Genomic DNA, 15841 nt, shown 5'->3' on the forward strand with positions numbered 1-15841 from the left:
ACTCGTAGTCGTCGTCGCGGGAGCCGGTGGTGCCGGAGCGATCTCGTCGCACACCGGAGCCGTAGCCGTGGCCTGTTCGGCCCTCCCATACCACGTTATCGTGCGCGTCGTCGTAGATGGGGATGTCGTTGTACATGGCGTCGCTGCTGGTGTTGACGTTTCCGGAGAAAACGCGGGAGTTTAAGACGTTGAGGAGCGGGTCGGCCGCTGGGGGTGGGCGGATGGAACCTTCAAGTAATTGTCGTGCGGTGACTTTGGCGTTGTAGAGTTTCTCATTGGCGTCTCGCCGCTCAACTAGCATGGAGCCTTCTAGTGATACTCCTGCGAATAGACCTTTTGTTTTGCTGTAGGCAAAAATGCCAGCGACGCCCTTTAAGCTTGCGGCTCCTGCGGCTTCGGCATTTCTGCCCACCGGCCCTGCTGCTATACTGACGTTGCCGCCTAGTGTGATGGATGCTTGTTGGGAGAAAGCGCGCACGGCCGCCGCATCGTTCAGGATGAAGACAAAATCGGTGAGCTCGAAACCGATCTGTCCGCCAAAACCGGCGCCGGCGGTGCCGACAGCGGACGGAGCTGACCACGATCCATCAGCCAGTCGAGCAACGACGATGCCAGATCCAAATCGAGCAGTGCCGATAAAGCCGGCTTTGAATTGGGTTATTATAGCCAGGCCCTGCGGATTGAATCAGCGTGCCATAGCCAGGTGCAGATGTGCGTTCGGTGACTTCTCTCATACTCTTGCATTGCTCAGAATCTGTGGTGGAATGACCTTGTCTGGTCCAAAGGCTTGCCGAGGGTCGACGAAGGATGCCAATATTTTGCCGGCCTTCTTACATTCGCCTGCTGGTTGTCAATCTCCGTCTGGCTCGTATTGAAATTGAATTTGATTATGTACATACTCCTCATAGAAGAGGGCAGAGGATTGTTGATACCAAATGGCATCTTGCCCAGTAAGTTACCGGATGCTAAATATGTGTGCTCGGTAAATCGGATGGCAGTGAAGCTGTTGTTTTTGGTTCGTCTGAGAGGAAGAGGCAGGCTCTGTTGGCAGGCTATGTCGGCAGGCTCGGTTGAAAGTGGAATTCCGTATGTAGTAGGTATATTACTTGACCCGGGATTTATGTACGTAGTAGAGCATTCAAAGATGGTTCCGGAGACGTCGATGAAAGCCGCATGAGCATCCTGTCGATCAACTGACGCGGCGCAAGATGCTCGGCGACGATGTCATCCTTTGGGACGAGGCTGTCCGGTGCAAAATCGGAATTAGCAGGCTACAGCTCTACTATGGTACTGGGCATAAGTATTCGTAGCACGGCGCTAGTATATTTTCATCAAAACAGGCTGCGAACCAGACATCTAAGCCTTGAACAGTTAGCGGTACTAATGTGGCCAATCGATATGAAGAATGGCCAAATAAGCTTCAAGACATCGATGTGGCGCTGTATCCGAACTAGCTGCTACTAGCGCCGTGCTACGATTACTTATGCCTAGTACTGTAGTAGTCCTCCGGTCCAGAACTTTTGCAACCAAGGACGAATTAGTATCACCGAACCTCAAATTATTCGACGTACAGCTACTATTCTCCGCGGGAACCTGTTTGCTACGAAGTCGTCGTCGCTGCAGCTCGATTGAACCACCAACACTCACCATCTCGCCGTCATACGGAAGGTCGGCCGCAGTTGTCCATCAGCTTGCCATCGAATCTCATAACATCGCCAACTCTCGAGTCCCGCAATGTGCTGCGATTACTGCGCATCATCAACGTACTTAACTGAGGCCACAGCATGGTGCTGAAAATACTGGTAGGAAATTCTGACGCCAGTGTTGCCCATATTGAGAACACCGCGAGCAAGAGTAATGCTTCAGAATCATTACAAGACGACCAGGGATAGATTGAGCCCCAGGCATTTTGAACGAGCTTGAAGCACCAAGAAGAGTTTGGAGAAGCTGTCTCGAAATATACCCCATTCAAGCCATTCCCGAATACCATCCTAATCTTCACTTACCTGGCAGCCGTCAATACACCATTCGTACCTCAAATCCGTACAGACTATCAGATATCAGAGCTATTTCTCGAAGACTCGCTTACAAAACTGGAGCATATGCTGTCTCGTTCCGTGTGCGATGTTGCACTGGTTTTTGAAGGTGTCAAAATCCATGATTAAGGCTGGTTTGCCATCGAGTATGTAGCCTCGACCACGAAAATCCAGTGTCTCTAAAGATAGGAGAGACGTTCGGTTCGGCAAATCATTAGGGATGGAAGCGGTAGAGGAGCGGATGCGGGTTTGATATCGACTTGCATACGCACATGAGGCTACTCCACAATGACGAAGACCAGCAAAAAGACCTCGTATCGTCAAGACTAGGTTCTGCTAACAAGGTCTGCTACCTGTAGTGACTGATCAAGGTCTGAGTGGCAGGTCTATTGCAAAGAAAACAGTGGATTGGAAGTGGGTGGCTATGACCTCCGTTTTCTTGATTACAGGTTTCTTACCTGGCCATTCTTGGTCAGTGTAGAATTTTATTACGTCTCGTACCATATTTCGAATGTTTAGTCGTAACAAGAACGACTGTGTAGGACAATGTGACCGGCCAAAAGAATTCAATTTGTGGTCCCTCCTTGATTACCCGGACTGGCACTGCAATCTTGACTCAAATAGGGGTAGGCTTGGCCCGGAGGCCCTTGGCACCTTGGCATTCCTCCGCTGTTCCTCGGTGCAGGTGCGCTCCCAGCAACTTGAAGCACAAATTTCAGCACCAAGCTGCTGAAGCACCTTCGCAGATGACTCAGGCATGAAGCCTTTCGTCCGAGCTGGCAAGCAGCCGACTCACCAGCAACGTCTTTAGATGAACGTACTGTCTGCGGCGCTTGTTTGCTTCTCAGTGTCACACTCCGCTAATCCGTTCCGCATCAAGTATTGCTCATCCATAGAAATCAAGCGTCCAAGGCTTCTGTCCACATCCTTTTCTTTCTTACGTCTACTTCTGCTAACAAACGTAGGCTGTCGCATACCAACCTTGCAATGGCTACAGGTGCGCAATTTTTTCGCGGTATTCTTCCGGTACTGATGGCGCTCCAAAGCAGTGAGAATTGTTGTTTGCGGCGACGAGGGCAGCGGGAAGTCCAGTTTAATCACATGCCTGGTGAAGGATACTTTTGTCAGCAACCGCATTCAGCCAGTACTTCCACAGATTACAATCCCTCCCACCTTAGGCACCCCCGAGAATGTCACGACAACCATTGTTGATACGTCGGCTCTGCCTCAGGAGCGACCAAATCTTGCACGGGAGATACGAAAGTCCAATGTCATACTCCTGGTATACGCGGATCATTACAGCTATGAGAGGGTTGCTTTGTTTTGGCTACCATACTTCCGCTCGCTTGGGGTGAATGTACCAGTGGTGTTATGTGCAAACAAATCAGATCTCGCGGCCAATGGTACCCCAACACAAATAGTGGAGGAAGAAATGCTGCCGGTCATGGCCGAGTTCAAGGAAATAGACTCCTGCATTCGAACAAGCGCCCGCGAGCATTATAATGTCAATGAAGCATTTTTCCTCTGTCAGAAAGCTGTAACACATCCAATTGCTCCCTTGTTTGACTCGAAAGAGTCAGTTCTGAAGCCTGCAGCTATTGCAGCTCTGCAAAGAGTTTTCTACCTGTGTGACAAAGATAAGGACGGGTTCTTGAATGATAAAGAAATGGAAGACTTCCAAAGCAAATGCTTTGGCAAACCTCTCAACAAGGTAGACCTGGACCACATCAAACAAACCATCTCTCGGATCTCGCCAAATGCCATCTCTACCTCCGGTATCAGCCCTCGAGGTTTTCTCCTACTCAACAAGTTGTATGCCGAGAAAGGTCGTCATGAGACGGTCTGGGCTGTTTTACGCACATTTCAGTACACAGATAGCCTGTCCTTGCAAGAATCTTTTCTTCACCCAAACTTTGGCGTACCCGATTTCGCATCTGCCGAGCTATCGCCCGCCGGATATCGTTTCTTCGTCGATCTATTCCTGACTTCGGACAGAGACAATGACGGCGGGCTTAGCGATACCGAGCTGGCCTCGCTATTCGCACCCACTCCTGGCATCCCATCATCCTGGCTTGAAGATGCATTCCCTACGTGCACTGTGCGCAACGAGGCTGGTCATGTCACTCTGCAAGGCTGGCTTGCTCAATGGTCAATGACTACATTTACATCTCCTAAGACAACCCTGGAATACCTCGCATACCTAGGGTTTGAGTCTTCAGACCGATCAAACCTGACAACAACCGCCGCATTGAAGTTGACTAAAGCGCGCAAGCGGCGTCAACGTCCAGGTAGGACTGGTCGTAATGTTGTCCTTTGCCACGTTCTTGGTGCTTCAGGGTCTGGCAAGTCTTCCCTGCTTGAAGCGTTTCTAGCTAGGCCATTTAGTGCCACCTACCACCCGACGATCAAGCCTCGTGTTGCGGTGAACACTGTCGAGCTTCCTGGTGGCCGGCAATGCTACCTGATATTGAACGAGCTTGGTGAGCTTGAGCCGGCCATACTTGAAAACAAGAGCAAGCTTCTGAGCCAATGCGATGTGGTTGCATACACCTACGACTCCTCAGATCCGGACTCCTTCTCATATATACCCGCTGTTAGAGCTAAATATCCTCACCTTGAAGATTTGCCGGCTGTGTATGTTGCGCTGAAGGCAGATCTGGACCGCACTACCCAGCGAGCCGAATCACAACCAGATCACTATACCGCGCAAATCCAAAGGATGCCTCAAGGCCCACCACTCCACACAAGTGTGACCTGGCATTCCATACAGGAGCTGTTTGTCACTCTTGCGGAAGCTGCCCTAGAGCCAGCTACAGCCTTCCCACGTAGCCTCGAGGAAGAGAATGATGCTAAGTGGATGAGCTATGCAATCGCTTTGGGCGCTGTTGTCTGTGCTGGTGCTGCAGCAGTAGTAATTTGGCGTCGAGCAACCAGCGGCAACGCTGCTTGACGTTCTCGGAATTGAAAACTCTGCAAAACATCTTGCCATCCGTAACGGTGGGTTTTCTACCTTGCATTGACAGTGGCACTTCAAGCACTCGAGAAGTAGGAACAGCTCCTTCCATGTGGATGCGAACTCATTAAAGCAGCGCAGGATTGGCCTGAACTCCGCTTGAGGAGGCACCACTGCTTCGCGAGACTTCCTTCTTCGGTGTCATAGGCAGCAGATCAGAAGAGATCGTGCCTTCTCTCCCATCCAACCCATGAAGCCTTGTTGGATTTTTCCAGAAGACCAGCGATCTCGACCTTCACAACCACTTGGATCAACAAATATCAACACCAAGCATCAACACTCTCTTGAAGTCTATCTGTATCACTGTGTTTCCATTTTGCACTTGAACCTTTCTCTCGAGGGGCTTCAAGAGCATCAACCAAACGACAGACTATTTCGCACCTCCTGAACCCATCCTTTAGAAGAGCGCTCGTACTCTTTCTTCGAATGCTTACTATGCTGTCTCGAACCATGTTAAGCCGTGCGTCCTTGCTACCCAAAATAGCTCGGCGCCGCTACCGCAGTCATGGAGCCGGCATCTTCTATCCGCCTTCGAGCGGCGTTGCTCCGTTGATCGAGTCCGAATCAAAATCCAGACGTCGGTTTCACAAGCAGCATACAACTGCAGACGTCCTCCTGGCTAGTACCGGAACTTCAAACGTGCGGACAGTCCCAACGCACAGTCTGCTCACGTTATTGATGTTTTCTAGAGTCCGTCTGTCAAGAATGCACTGCGCCCTTACAGCTGTGACCCGGCCGCAGAATCCTCGATGAGGATGACCCAACCTTTGTCATCGCAGGTGATCACCACTCTTTCACCTACATTCCAGAGATTCGCACTGAAGGACAAAGTGGCGATAGTCACCGGGTCAGTTCTTACATTAGGATTGGCGAGATATGGAACACAAATGCTAATGTCGTCTGCAACAGCGGCGCCCGAGGCCTAGGATTAAACATGACTCAAGCTCTCTGCGAATCCGGGATCAAGGCAGTAGCCATCTTCGATATCCAGCCCACACTTGGCGAGTCCATGGCAAAGGCTCTTTCGACCTCCACGGGCATTCCGGTCAAGTATTACAACGTCGATGTTGTCGATGAGGAAGGCGTCGACTCCGCAGTCAAACAGGTCGCTGAGGAGTTAGGTCAGATAGACATCCTCATCAACTCAGCCGGCGTAGCATTCTCCAACATCCCAGCCGAAGCGTACAAGATGTCCGATTTCGAAAAGACCATCAACATCAACCTCATCGGCTCCTTTCGCATCGCCCGCGCCGTCGGCAGACACATGATCGCCGCCACACCCACACCCACAAATCCAGCCCCCAATGCTGATCTTCCAGATCGAAGCATCATCCTCATCGCCTCCATGTCCGGCACCATAGTGAACTACCCTCAACCCCAAGCCGCCTACAACGCGTCCAAAGCTGCCGTGATCCAACTATCCAAATCTCTGGCCTCGGAATGGGCCAAATACGGCATCCGTGTCAACACGGTCAGTCCCGGCTATATGGATACGGCGTTGAACAGAGTGCCGGCTTTGGAGGGGCAGAAGGAGATGTGGAAGGAGAGGACGCCAATGGGGAGACTGGGGGCCGTGGAGGAATTGAATGGGCTTGTGGTTTGGTTGGCTGGTGAGGGAAGCAGGTTTTGTACTGGCGCGGATCTGAGGGTGGATGGGGGCTATTCCATTTGGTAGAACAGCTTTTTGGTGGTGTTGTGGTTGAAAGATTGAGACATCGACCAGAGGAGGAACGAAGTGGGTTTTGGTTGATCGAGTATATCTTTAGCGCTTATCATTATGACGCTGTACAATACGACATCGGGTGGTTGGCGTGTTGGCGTTGGTACTGGTCCTGACTTGCTGTGTACTAACAGTGTTCCCTTTCCTAAACGCAAACTCCCTGGCCCTTTGCAGCACCTCGCTGAGTGCCACTCAGACCCAGCTGAAGAGTGACAGCCAGCCAGCTACTTCAGCAACTTATGCAGCTAATGGTAGTTAAGATCTCTGAATACCACTGGTGGATTCTGATCTCCGCTGTGCCTTCCCCTTCCACACTGTTACTCTCTCTCTCTCTCTCTCTCTCTCTCTCTCTTATCATTGGCTGAAATCACGATAAGATTGAAGGTGAGTGATCGTGATCATGATCATGATTCCGGTAGGGGAGCAGACCCGAAGAGGGCAGATATTTTGGTTCCAAGGGGGTCGGGGACCGGATAGCCCAGTTAGCTGTCTGTGCATGTGTAGGTGCATGTGCATGTCCAGGCAGGTCAGCGCGATGAGAAATCCCACTAAAAAGTAGGGGGGGAAACAATATGTGTCCAGTAGTAGCAGATAGCATGCCCATGACCTCCTTCAGGGTCCCCGTGACAAGCGAGATGAGATCTTCCTGTATATCGCTTCGTGTCGTGTCGGGATGGGAGAATATGCTCTTCTCCTGGCCTGCACTGCACGCTCTTCTTCTTGCTTTGGTCTCCATTTTCCTCTCCCATCGCCATCCGCAGGTGCAGGTGCAGGTGCGTGTCCGAGCAGGTGTCCATCCTGCCAATATCTCGGCCATTTACCCTCCCACACACATACACACAACCCAAACTCCAATCCCCTCAAACAAACCCAGCAGCGCAACTCGTATTCCCGGTTCTCTCTACTCCTTCCCCTCCCCACCGCCCCCAGCTCCCCAAAACAACACGCGGACCGCCCAGCCACCGACCCACCACAAAATGGAAGACTTCCAAAGCAAATGCTTTGGCAAACCTCTCAACAAGGTAGACCTGGACCACATCAAACAAACCATCTCTCGGATCTCGCCAAATGCCATCTCTACCTCCGGTATCAGCCCTCGAGGTTTTCTCCTACTCAACAAGTTGTATGCCGAGAAAGGTCGTCATGAGACGGTCTGGGCTGTTTTACGCACATTTCAGTACACAGATAGCCTGTCCTTGGAAGGGGGGCAGAGAGGTTGCTGAGTAGAGGGGAAATTAGGGGGGAGGGGGAGAAGGGGACCACTTACTCTTCGCGCGAGTACTGTTCTGTGTTGAGAGAGTGAGTGAGGATGGAGGAGGGTGAGGGTGAGGGTTTGGGGCTTGTTGAGCGAGAGATAGAGGGTTGAGTAGCGGGAGGTGGAATTCCGGAGCGTAGAGCACGGGTTGGTGGCCTGCTTGGTGATTGCTGGGGTCAAATGATGATGATGATGGATCTGTAAAGGAAGCTGATAGTACGTGTGCCTGTGTTTTGGGCTGGAGTCAAGTTGATGTTGACAACTACGACATCTGTAATGAAGCTGTATCTTACCGGTAGGTATGGAAGCTCATGCCCGTAGTATGGGTATGACCATTACCGGTACAGTACGTGGTATGGTACTACGGCGATACGAGATCTGTCATGTACTACGGGTACCAACCTACCTAGGTACCATTCCTTCTCCTCCACCGAGTATTCCGACGCAATCACACTGTACATTGATGATGATGATCTGGTTCATACCATGCTCATTCAGACCTGGATGATGTTGTGCCTCTGGAGTGGCTTCACCATCTCTAATCGACTTGCTTCCAGCTAGAGAATGCTGAGCGTGAACCCCTCACCACCAGGGCCTCAATTACATCTATAGCCGTTATATTCTACAACTCTCAGTTACTCCTGGTCAGGACTGTCTTGTGTGTTATGCACAACTCGCTCCGGGTCCGGGTGCGTCTCAATCATCCCGCAAATGACGTTTCTCCCTGCTCTATCGAAGAATCTGGTGGCACCCTTGATGCACTCGGCGTCTTTTACTGAAGTCAGGAAAATGTACAAGCAAGGCAGGACAGTTGAGTGGTAATAGTAACACAGCTTAGCGCGAATCTCAGTATTCGCTGGCCCAGCATCCTTGTCTACGGCACCAAAGGAATCAGTTCCATCTATCCGCTCATTTTATCTTGCTTCACGACGTGATATCTGTCATATCTGTCTCTTATGTAGATTGCAATCCTACACCTGCCGCTTTCCGGCCCTCAACAAACAGTACCGGTGCGGTATAGTGGCTCCGCCCATGCATGATATAGGCCGCGAGCGCAATCAAGAGCACACCCGCCCACACCGCAGGTGCCCAGTTCGCCGTGTCCAGGCCGACAGGTAGCTCGGTGGGGAAGCACGAAAACACGATGACGAAAAAGGAATAACAGAAGGCAAAGGCGTTGACTGGAAGTCCGAGCCTTCCCAGGCTCCATCGTGCTGGGGGAAGGTCCTCTTTCAAGATCCGCTTACGAAGTACGCACCCGATTGAGATCATGTATGTTGAAAGCAGGGCGAGAAGGGTCAGAGAGACGACGATGTTAAAGCCGAAGGTTGAGCCGAGGTTGATCAAGCAGAAGATCCCACCGATGAAGGATGTGAGGTAGACGGCGTTGAATGGGACCCTCCATTTGTGGTTCATCTAAAGCCAAGTCACTTACGGTTAGTGTCTATATCAAACAGATGGTATGGATTCGTGGGCCAAGACTCGCCTTCGATATCCATGTTGAGTATGGAAAGCCTTTGTCACGTGAAAAGGCCCATGTTTCTCGTGATGCCGTCGCCAGACAGGTGATGTTCCCCGCAAAGATGAGGATAAACAAGACAACAGACAGCAAGAGTGCGACAGCCGTGGACCCTGTATTGGTGAATAAAACCAGATATGGAGCATCAGAGTCTATGACACTGTCAAGATTGCCGATGCAGAATAGCATTGTGATCAGCATAATGGTGCCCATCAGGACATTTCCAAGATAGCTCCACCACATAGCTCGTGGAACATTGAGAGAGGCATTTTCAGCCTCTTCCGCTGTAGAAATGTCAACAATCATTTCTGACGGAAGCCTTGCATGAGACTTACAGATATGGACGATACTGTCCGAACCCAGAAGGCAAAATATAACTGTAGTTTGACTGACAAGACAAGCAGTTCCGGTATTGCTCCATCCTCCATTGTTGACAACTTCCGTGAAGACTGCAGCTGCTGGGTTCCTTGAGCATAAAACCCACAGAGGAATCAACGTGATGATGAATCCGGCAAGATGTCCAAACAGAGAAATGCTCTCCAGCAATGGCAATACTGTGGCGCCCCATGTGTTGAACAATATGGTGATGATCAGGAATGCAAGCATCATCAGCGTGTACTGCCAATTGGTGAAAGCATACTCAGGACTCGTGACATTGATCGCTGCCCGAATCTGGGCCGAGACGATGTATATCGATGAACTTATGGATGCGATCCAACCGAGCGAACTCATCCAACCTTGGAAGACATGTCAGCTTTACCGGCCCGACTGGGTTGGTGCAAGCCCTACCAGCAGCATAGCTCAAAGGTTTTTGATAGCTCGCAGGCGCAAATTCACTAACCCAATGATATTGGCCACCACTCGTTGGCGCCCTAAGAGGTGTCAGTGTCTTCAAATAGAAAAATTATGGCCTCGCTTCTGAATCGCAGTGGCTTCGAGGACAAGGCTTTCGAGGAGAGTCGGATTCGTGATTAGTCTTACATAGATTCCAGTTCGGCCAACGAGGCTACAACGGTAGAATAACAAAGAACTGTCCCACACCACGTCCAGAATAGACCTATTCCAGGTAAATGAGGGTGTCAGAAGACTTCGGCAATGGCATAGAATACGGACCCCCGAAGCCCCCGTTACTGAAGCCTACGCTCAAGGATCTGTAAGAAGATCAGAAGATGAGTAGCGAAGCCAGGGCAGTAAATTCATCATATCAGAACGTACACCAAGACATATTCCCTATCACGAGCAGCGAGACCTAGTCAGATCATAAAAAGAAGTCGAGTGTACACACAAACCAGCTTGCCATGTAAATGCTAACAAAGCCAAGAATCGATATGAAGTTGAAGTTTCTCTATCTTAGTTTCAGTGGGACCAAAGCACAGAAACAGAGTGGGCGCCACATCTATACCTTGAACTCTTGTTTCTTGCCAAGGCGTTGCATGTCGGCCATATCGTGGCTTGTGTTGCTCCATCCTTTCTCATGGGCTGCCGCCACGTCCATCGGAGGAGTCTGATTGAAGGAAGTATCTTGCTGTTGAACATTGCCGGGAATCTTCCTCTCCGTCTGCTGGTACTTCTCGCTAGCCATGGTGATGCGACTCTACGAAGTAAGGCAAGGAGAGGCAGAAGGCAAAGGATCGAAAAAGAGAGGATCAGGCCGGATGGAGAGCAAGATCGTGAATCTTGTTGTCATAAATTGGCAGGGATAGCAAAGGGGTCCGGTCGCGTATTAGATATGCATCTAGCCAAGGCTCTCCACAGGTCTCGACATGCTTTCCGCGAATTGAGATGCATCTCGAAGTACATACGTAGCAAGTGGAGTGATCATCTTGAGCCAATGCAAGAAAGATGACTATTGATGAGAGGCGACTTGAGCTGATTAGACAGGAGCGTGAAATATTGGCAATGGAGGTCACACAGCAGCGGCTGGCAGTTCGCACGATGGACCAATCTAAGAGCTGTCTTTCCTGAAGGAATACCCACAAGACACTGGGAGCACAGTGATTGGACTGGAACAGAAGATGTCTTCCAAAAAGATGACATGATAAGCTTCGGCTGAACCTGCCAAGTGTGGACAATCTCCAAACGATCTCGGGCTTCGGACCGATCGGACACTTGACAGTTCATTCACTGCCCTTTACTCCGTAGTTGTTCGGCCAAGTGTTGCACTCATGATTGAACAATCTGCGCCAATATCTACCTCACCAAGCACGAACCTCCCACAGTAACACTCATTATCATCATATGTTTGGAGCCGCTTGGACTGCAGCAAGCCAGGAAATTGGACAGCGCAAGCTACCGACAGAGGATTTGCCAGATGAAGGACTCGCAGCACCATACCAGCAAAGCCTGAATTGCTGTTCAGCAGGAACACAACACAATATCAGATACCACTAAGAGAGAAGAACAAGTCTACCTGAGAGTATGGAGCATGACAAGGGAAAGAGAGTCGATATCAGATAAAAATATACAACCGACAGACTCCTGCATCGGGAAACTCTATTCTTGACCGGCTGTTTCCTCTAGGGATTAGACACGCACTGCTCCTGGGACCATGGGGAGAGGAACATGAATACAGCTGCCGACAATTCGGGCATAGCGACAACCAAATTGAGGGTAGGTCGTGAATTTGAAAGGTTATCAAGATACATCATGGTTTTGTTGCCGGTTCGCCAAGGCACGTGCTAAAGCATCCTCCTTTCTTGGCCCTCTTGACATTGGTGCTCGATGCCTTCCTGGGATTCGTACTCCATAGTGCCTGAGGAGCAGTAATCGTGGCCCCTCTTGGATCTATGCTTGGGACTTCTTGATTGTCATATGTGAGCTGTCTTGGATCGGGCCTTGTTGCCCAATTCGGATTCGTGCTTGCGACCCGTTGAAGTCCTCTTGGATCTGTATAGCTGGTCTCTCGCGGAGTCATCTCTACGGCCCATCTTGGATGTGTCCTTGGTGACTCTCTTGCCTCTCTGATCGCCGCCTGTCTTGCCTGGCCCACTGCGGCCTGTCTTTCATATATTATTGTGGCCTCTTCTGGACTTAATACCCTGGCCTCCGCTGGGTCTCTCCGATTATAACTCACTATGTGGGGCGTACCTGTCCCTAAGCCGCCACCTGGTCCTGCTCTGTAGTGAGCAGTCGATCTGATCTTTATGGAATCCCTTCCACTGACCCTTGCGGCCTCTCTTGCATCCGCAATGGCTACCAACCTTCTATTGGCCATTGCGGCCTCATTTGCACTCTCAGGTGGATAAAAAGTTGCTCCGGCGAGGTTCTGATCCCACACTGCAGTGTTAAAATTGTGACGAGCGATTTCTTCAGCGACTGCTTCTGGAATGTTAACTGCATCAGACCCGCTCTCTGTTTCGACCCAACTAGCGAATCGTCAATATCGAATCTATGGGTTTTCAGCAGGTCTGTGGTAGCTTACCTCATCAAAGTTGCCTCCTCATTGAATCTTTTCTGAAGCTCCAATTTACCTCTACTCTTGTTCATTCGTTCTTGGCGCGATTCAGCGTGCCTTTGTTGCGCACGAAGCATCCCATCTCTGTGGCTACGTGCTCCCCCCGCTAGACAGGAGGTCAGTTTGGGGGTTGACATACAAGCAGATTGTTCGGGGCATTGTATGAACCAAGATAAACAAGCATCCTACCTGTATCGTTATCGGGCGGATAGATGCTTTCCGTTGTGCGAACAAGGCTATCCGCCCACTGCAGCTCGAAATCGAGAACCCGCTTATAGTTTTCCTCGGAGCGGGCAACATCATCGTATCTCTGTTGAGCGTCAAGCCTGCGTGGAGGATATGGCATCTTAGCCGGCGAGTCAGCTGCTTGCGTAGGGCGCGAGCTTGAGGACATTTCGTTGGGAGCCTGAGTAGAACAGCGAAAGTTAGAAATTAACAAAGGAGGCTTGAACACTGCTTATGCTTTTGCAAATGTCTGAGTTCAGAATTGAATGGTATTTCGCATATTAGATAACATCTTGAAGACAGAAGGTTTTGATTTATAGGAATTTTTTACGAGCTGATGGAGTCGGATGCTTCGGGATACCAGCCACTGGGCGCCTTCAGCATTGTACCGTCTTTTGCTTTCGGTTTCATCTGCTGAACTACTAGTACTATGGGACTCCTCTGTATGTCTTGGCCATTGGGCTCTGAAACCAACCACAGCCAGCGAAGTAAATCTTCTCTACCTTCATTGGATAGCCGGGATCCAGTTCCGCCCAATTAGGTAAGTAGTAAACCAACAACCAAAAAGTCACACGTATTTTGATACAGCATGTAGTGTTCAGCGATGAGCGAAAAAGGTTTGAGATATAGCATCGTTGAGGATGGGCTGTAAGCTCCAAACTACATACTACAAACTCCAAAGCGATGTAATGCAGCTCTCCTTCAGTGCTGGTGCTGCACCAAGAGAATACAACTATCCATTCTAAGGTAGGTCTGAGAGGATGACCCCGGTTCTGTAAAGCAAATACATGAAGGGAGATGTAGAGGGGTAAGGTTTAATGAAGAAGAGTCCCGAACCAGCGGCACGGAAGTAAAGTCCGGATCGATACTCAAAGGATGTCATGATTGTGTGAAAACTTGACAGTCTCCTACTACTGTTTCATGCACTGACTTCCACCAAGGTGCTGCTTGGCATTCGCATTCGCAGAACGTGCTGTAGCCCATAGTAGCTTAGCGCAACCTTCGGTCCGCTGTAAGCCACAATCACTAGTATGTCGCGTCCAAGGCACACGCGTCTACCTCCCACGGTCACACCAGTAGTTCGGAAAGATCGCGGGGGGGCCAGAAGCACACTTTCGATACAACAAGTACCTCTGTTCACTCATTTACATGATGCCGGCCCTACCTCTAGTACCACAGCAGCCTCCAGTCGCTCCACTCAACGCTGAGGCTCAAAAAGCACTTGCAGATCTCCAGCGACAACAGAAGATTACCAAAAGGCTGAACCATCATCTCGCTCAGGCAGCCGACCAGCTTGCCAATGTTGCAGTGCAACTCAACGATCGTGGTACTAATTACACTTTGGAGTACGGAAGGAAGCGCAGAAGAGCCGAAGCAAATGGTGAAGAGGAAGATGGGCAAGAAAAGATGGTATATGAAGACTTTCGAAAGAAGGTTGAAGACTTGACTCGAATGATGGACAATGGCGTACGATCCGTCGTCGACGACCAGACGTGGGTCGATACCCTGCCCGAGATCATGAAGCGGATAGCGCGCAAAGCCGAAGCAGCTGCTGCAACTGCACAGCAAGAAACGCAGAATATCGACGGCGAAGACGACGAGGATAACGAAGCAACAGCATACCCAGCCGCCCCGGCCCCCGAAGACGCCCCTTCCACCCTCATCAAGAGAGCAGCCGAAGACGTAGCCACCAAATGGTGCTCCAAAACCCTCACAGAACGCTACTCCCAACACAACACCTATGTAGGCTTTTACCGGGGAGTCTACGATGCCAAAAACCCCGGTGAAGACGGTCCACCCATCCCGCACCACTCCCTCTGGTTCGCCAACGAAGAAGACATCAACGGCTCCTACATCGCACCAGGCACCCAACCACAGACCCAGCGAACGCGACGCCAGCACCGCGGCGCCTCCTCAAACGAAGAAGACCCCGGTCATTCATCCGACATCGAAATCGCGCGCGAAAAGATCTCCATCAAATGCCCCATCACCTTCCTGCCCTTCACGGACCCGCTCAGCTCAACCAAATGCCCGCACTCCTTCGACCGACCCGGCGTAATGGACATGCTGCAGCGGACGCAGACTTTCCTGCCGCTGACCGAGGCGCAAGCCGCCGAAGTCGCCCGGGCCCCCAACAACGCCGCTCGGTCCAGGAAGACGGCCGAGTTCCGTATCAAAACCATCCCTTGCCCCGTGTGTTCAATTATGCTTGCGGAAGCGGATCTGAAACCCGACCCGCTGCTGCTGCGGAAAGTGAAGCGGATCCAGGCTGCGGAGGCGAGAGAGATGGAAGCCCGGACTAGTGAGGCGGACTCCAACTCCGACGACTCGGATGAGGATGAGGATGATGATGAGATAGTAGCGCCAGGGACGCAGAGGAAGCGGGTTGGTCCTGGGTCGAGCCCGCCGAGGACGGGTGCGAAGGAAGGGAAGAGGAAGAGTGCGCTGGAGATCAAGATGGAGAGCGCGAGGAGTAAGAGTCGCGGCGTAAGTGTGGTGCCGCAGACGCAGTTAGATGAGGACATGGAGGATGATTGAAGTTAGGCAATGTAATTGTTATGGCTAGAAACATGAGCTTTGTAAGTCGTCTGGACATTTTCTATTTCTCGATGCTCCACT

At 50.9% G+C, this 15841-nt stretch overlaps 8 protein-coding genes across 8 annotated transcripts in view; 4 read left to right on the forward strand and 4 right to left on the reverse strand.

Moving 5' to 3' along the window:
- Positions 1-942, reverse strand: part of EPUS_04243 (uncharacterized protein) — a gene marked incomplete at both ends in the record, with an annotated part of 2482 nt that extends 1540 nt beyond the window's left edge. The window contains 3 exons of the mRNA XM_007803339.1: positions 55-673; positions 737-840; positions 900-942. Coding sequence (XP_007801530.1) covers positions 55-673; positions 737-840; positions 900-942 — 766 coding nt within the window. The remainder of the gene's footprint in view (positions 1-54; positions 674-736; positions 841-899) is intronic.
- A 2081-nt stretch (positions 943-3023) lies between these two features.
- On the forward strand, positions 3024-4986 carry EPUS_04244 (Mitochondrial Rho GTPase 1; the record flags this gene model as incomplete). The annotated part of the gene is made up of 2 exons (XM_007803340.1): positions 3024-3033; positions 3086-4986. The coding sequence occupies 2 exons, from the start codon at positions 3024-3026 to the stop codon at positions 4984-4986; spliced, it is 1911 nt and encodes a 636-aa protein (XP_007801531.1).
- Positions 4987-5499: 513 nt separating this feature from the next.
- Positions 5500-6724, forward strand: EPUS_04245 (uncharacterized protein; the record flags this gene model as incomplete). The annotated part of the gene is made up of 3 exons (XM_007803341.1): positions 5500-5688; positions 5739-5896; positions 5959-6724. 3 exons carry the CDS (start codon positions 5500-5502, stop codon positions 6722-6724), a joined length of 1113 nt encoding a protein of 370 aa, XP_007801532.1.
- Positions 6725-7365: 641 nt separating this feature from the next.
- On the forward strand, positions 7366-7992 carry EPUS_04246 (uncharacterized protein; the record flags this gene model as incomplete). The annotated part of the gene is made up of 1 exon (XM_007803342.1): positions 7366-7992. One exon carries the CDS (start codon positions 7366-7368, stop codon positions 7990-7992), a length of 627 nt encoding a protein of 208 aa, XP_007801533.1.
- Positions 7993-8978: 986 nt separating this feature from the next.
- Positions 8979-9440, reverse strand: EPUS_04247 (uncharacterized protein; the record flags this gene model as incomplete). The annotated part of the gene is made up of 1 exon (XM_007803343.1): positions 8979-9440. The coding sequence occupies one exon, from the start codon at positions 9438-9440 to the stop codon at positions 8979-8981; it is 462 nt and encodes a 153-aa protein (XP_007801534.1).
- A 28-nt stretch (positions 9441-9468) lies between these two features.
- On the reverse strand, positions 9469-11125 carry EPUS_04248 (uncharacterized protein; the record flags this gene model as incomplete). The annotated part of the gene is made up of 4 exons (XM_007803344.1): positions 9469-9827; positions 9879-10280; positions 10385-10415; positions 10946-11125. The coding sequence occupies 4 exons, from the start codon at positions 11123-11125 to the stop codon at positions 9469-9471; spliced, it is 972 nt and encodes a 323-aa protein (XP_007801535.1).
- Positions 11126-12187: 1062 nt separating this feature from the next.
- EPUS_04249 (uncharacterized protein) lies at positions 12188-13391 on the reverse strand (the record flags this gene model as incomplete). The annotated part of the gene is made up of 3 exons (XM_007803345.1): positions 12188-12908; positions 12965-13103; positions 13187-13391. The coding sequence occupies 3 exons, from the start codon at positions 13389-13391 to the stop codon at positions 12188-12190; spliced, it is 1065 nt and encodes a 354-aa protein (XP_007801536.1).
- A 983-nt stretch (positions 13392-14374) lies between these two features.
- Positions 14375-15760, forward strand: EPUS_04250 (uncharacterized protein; the record flags this gene model as incomplete). The annotated part of the gene is made up of 1 exon (XM_007803346.1): positions 14375-15760. The coding sequence occupies one exon, from the start codon at positions 14375-14377 to the stop codon at positions 15758-15760; it is 1386 nt and encodes a 461-aa protein (XP_007801537.1).
- Positions 15761-15841: the final 81 nt, after the last annotated feature.

The sequence above is a fragment of the Endocarpon pusillum genome (genome assembly GCF_000464535.1).
Source record: "Endocarpon pusillum Z07020 unplaced genomic scaffold scaffold218, whole genome shotgun sequence".
NCBI classification, from domain to species: domain Eukaryota; kingdom Fungi; phylum Ascomycota; class Eurotiomycetes; order Verrucariales; family Verrucariaceae; genus Endocarpon; species Endocarpon pusillum.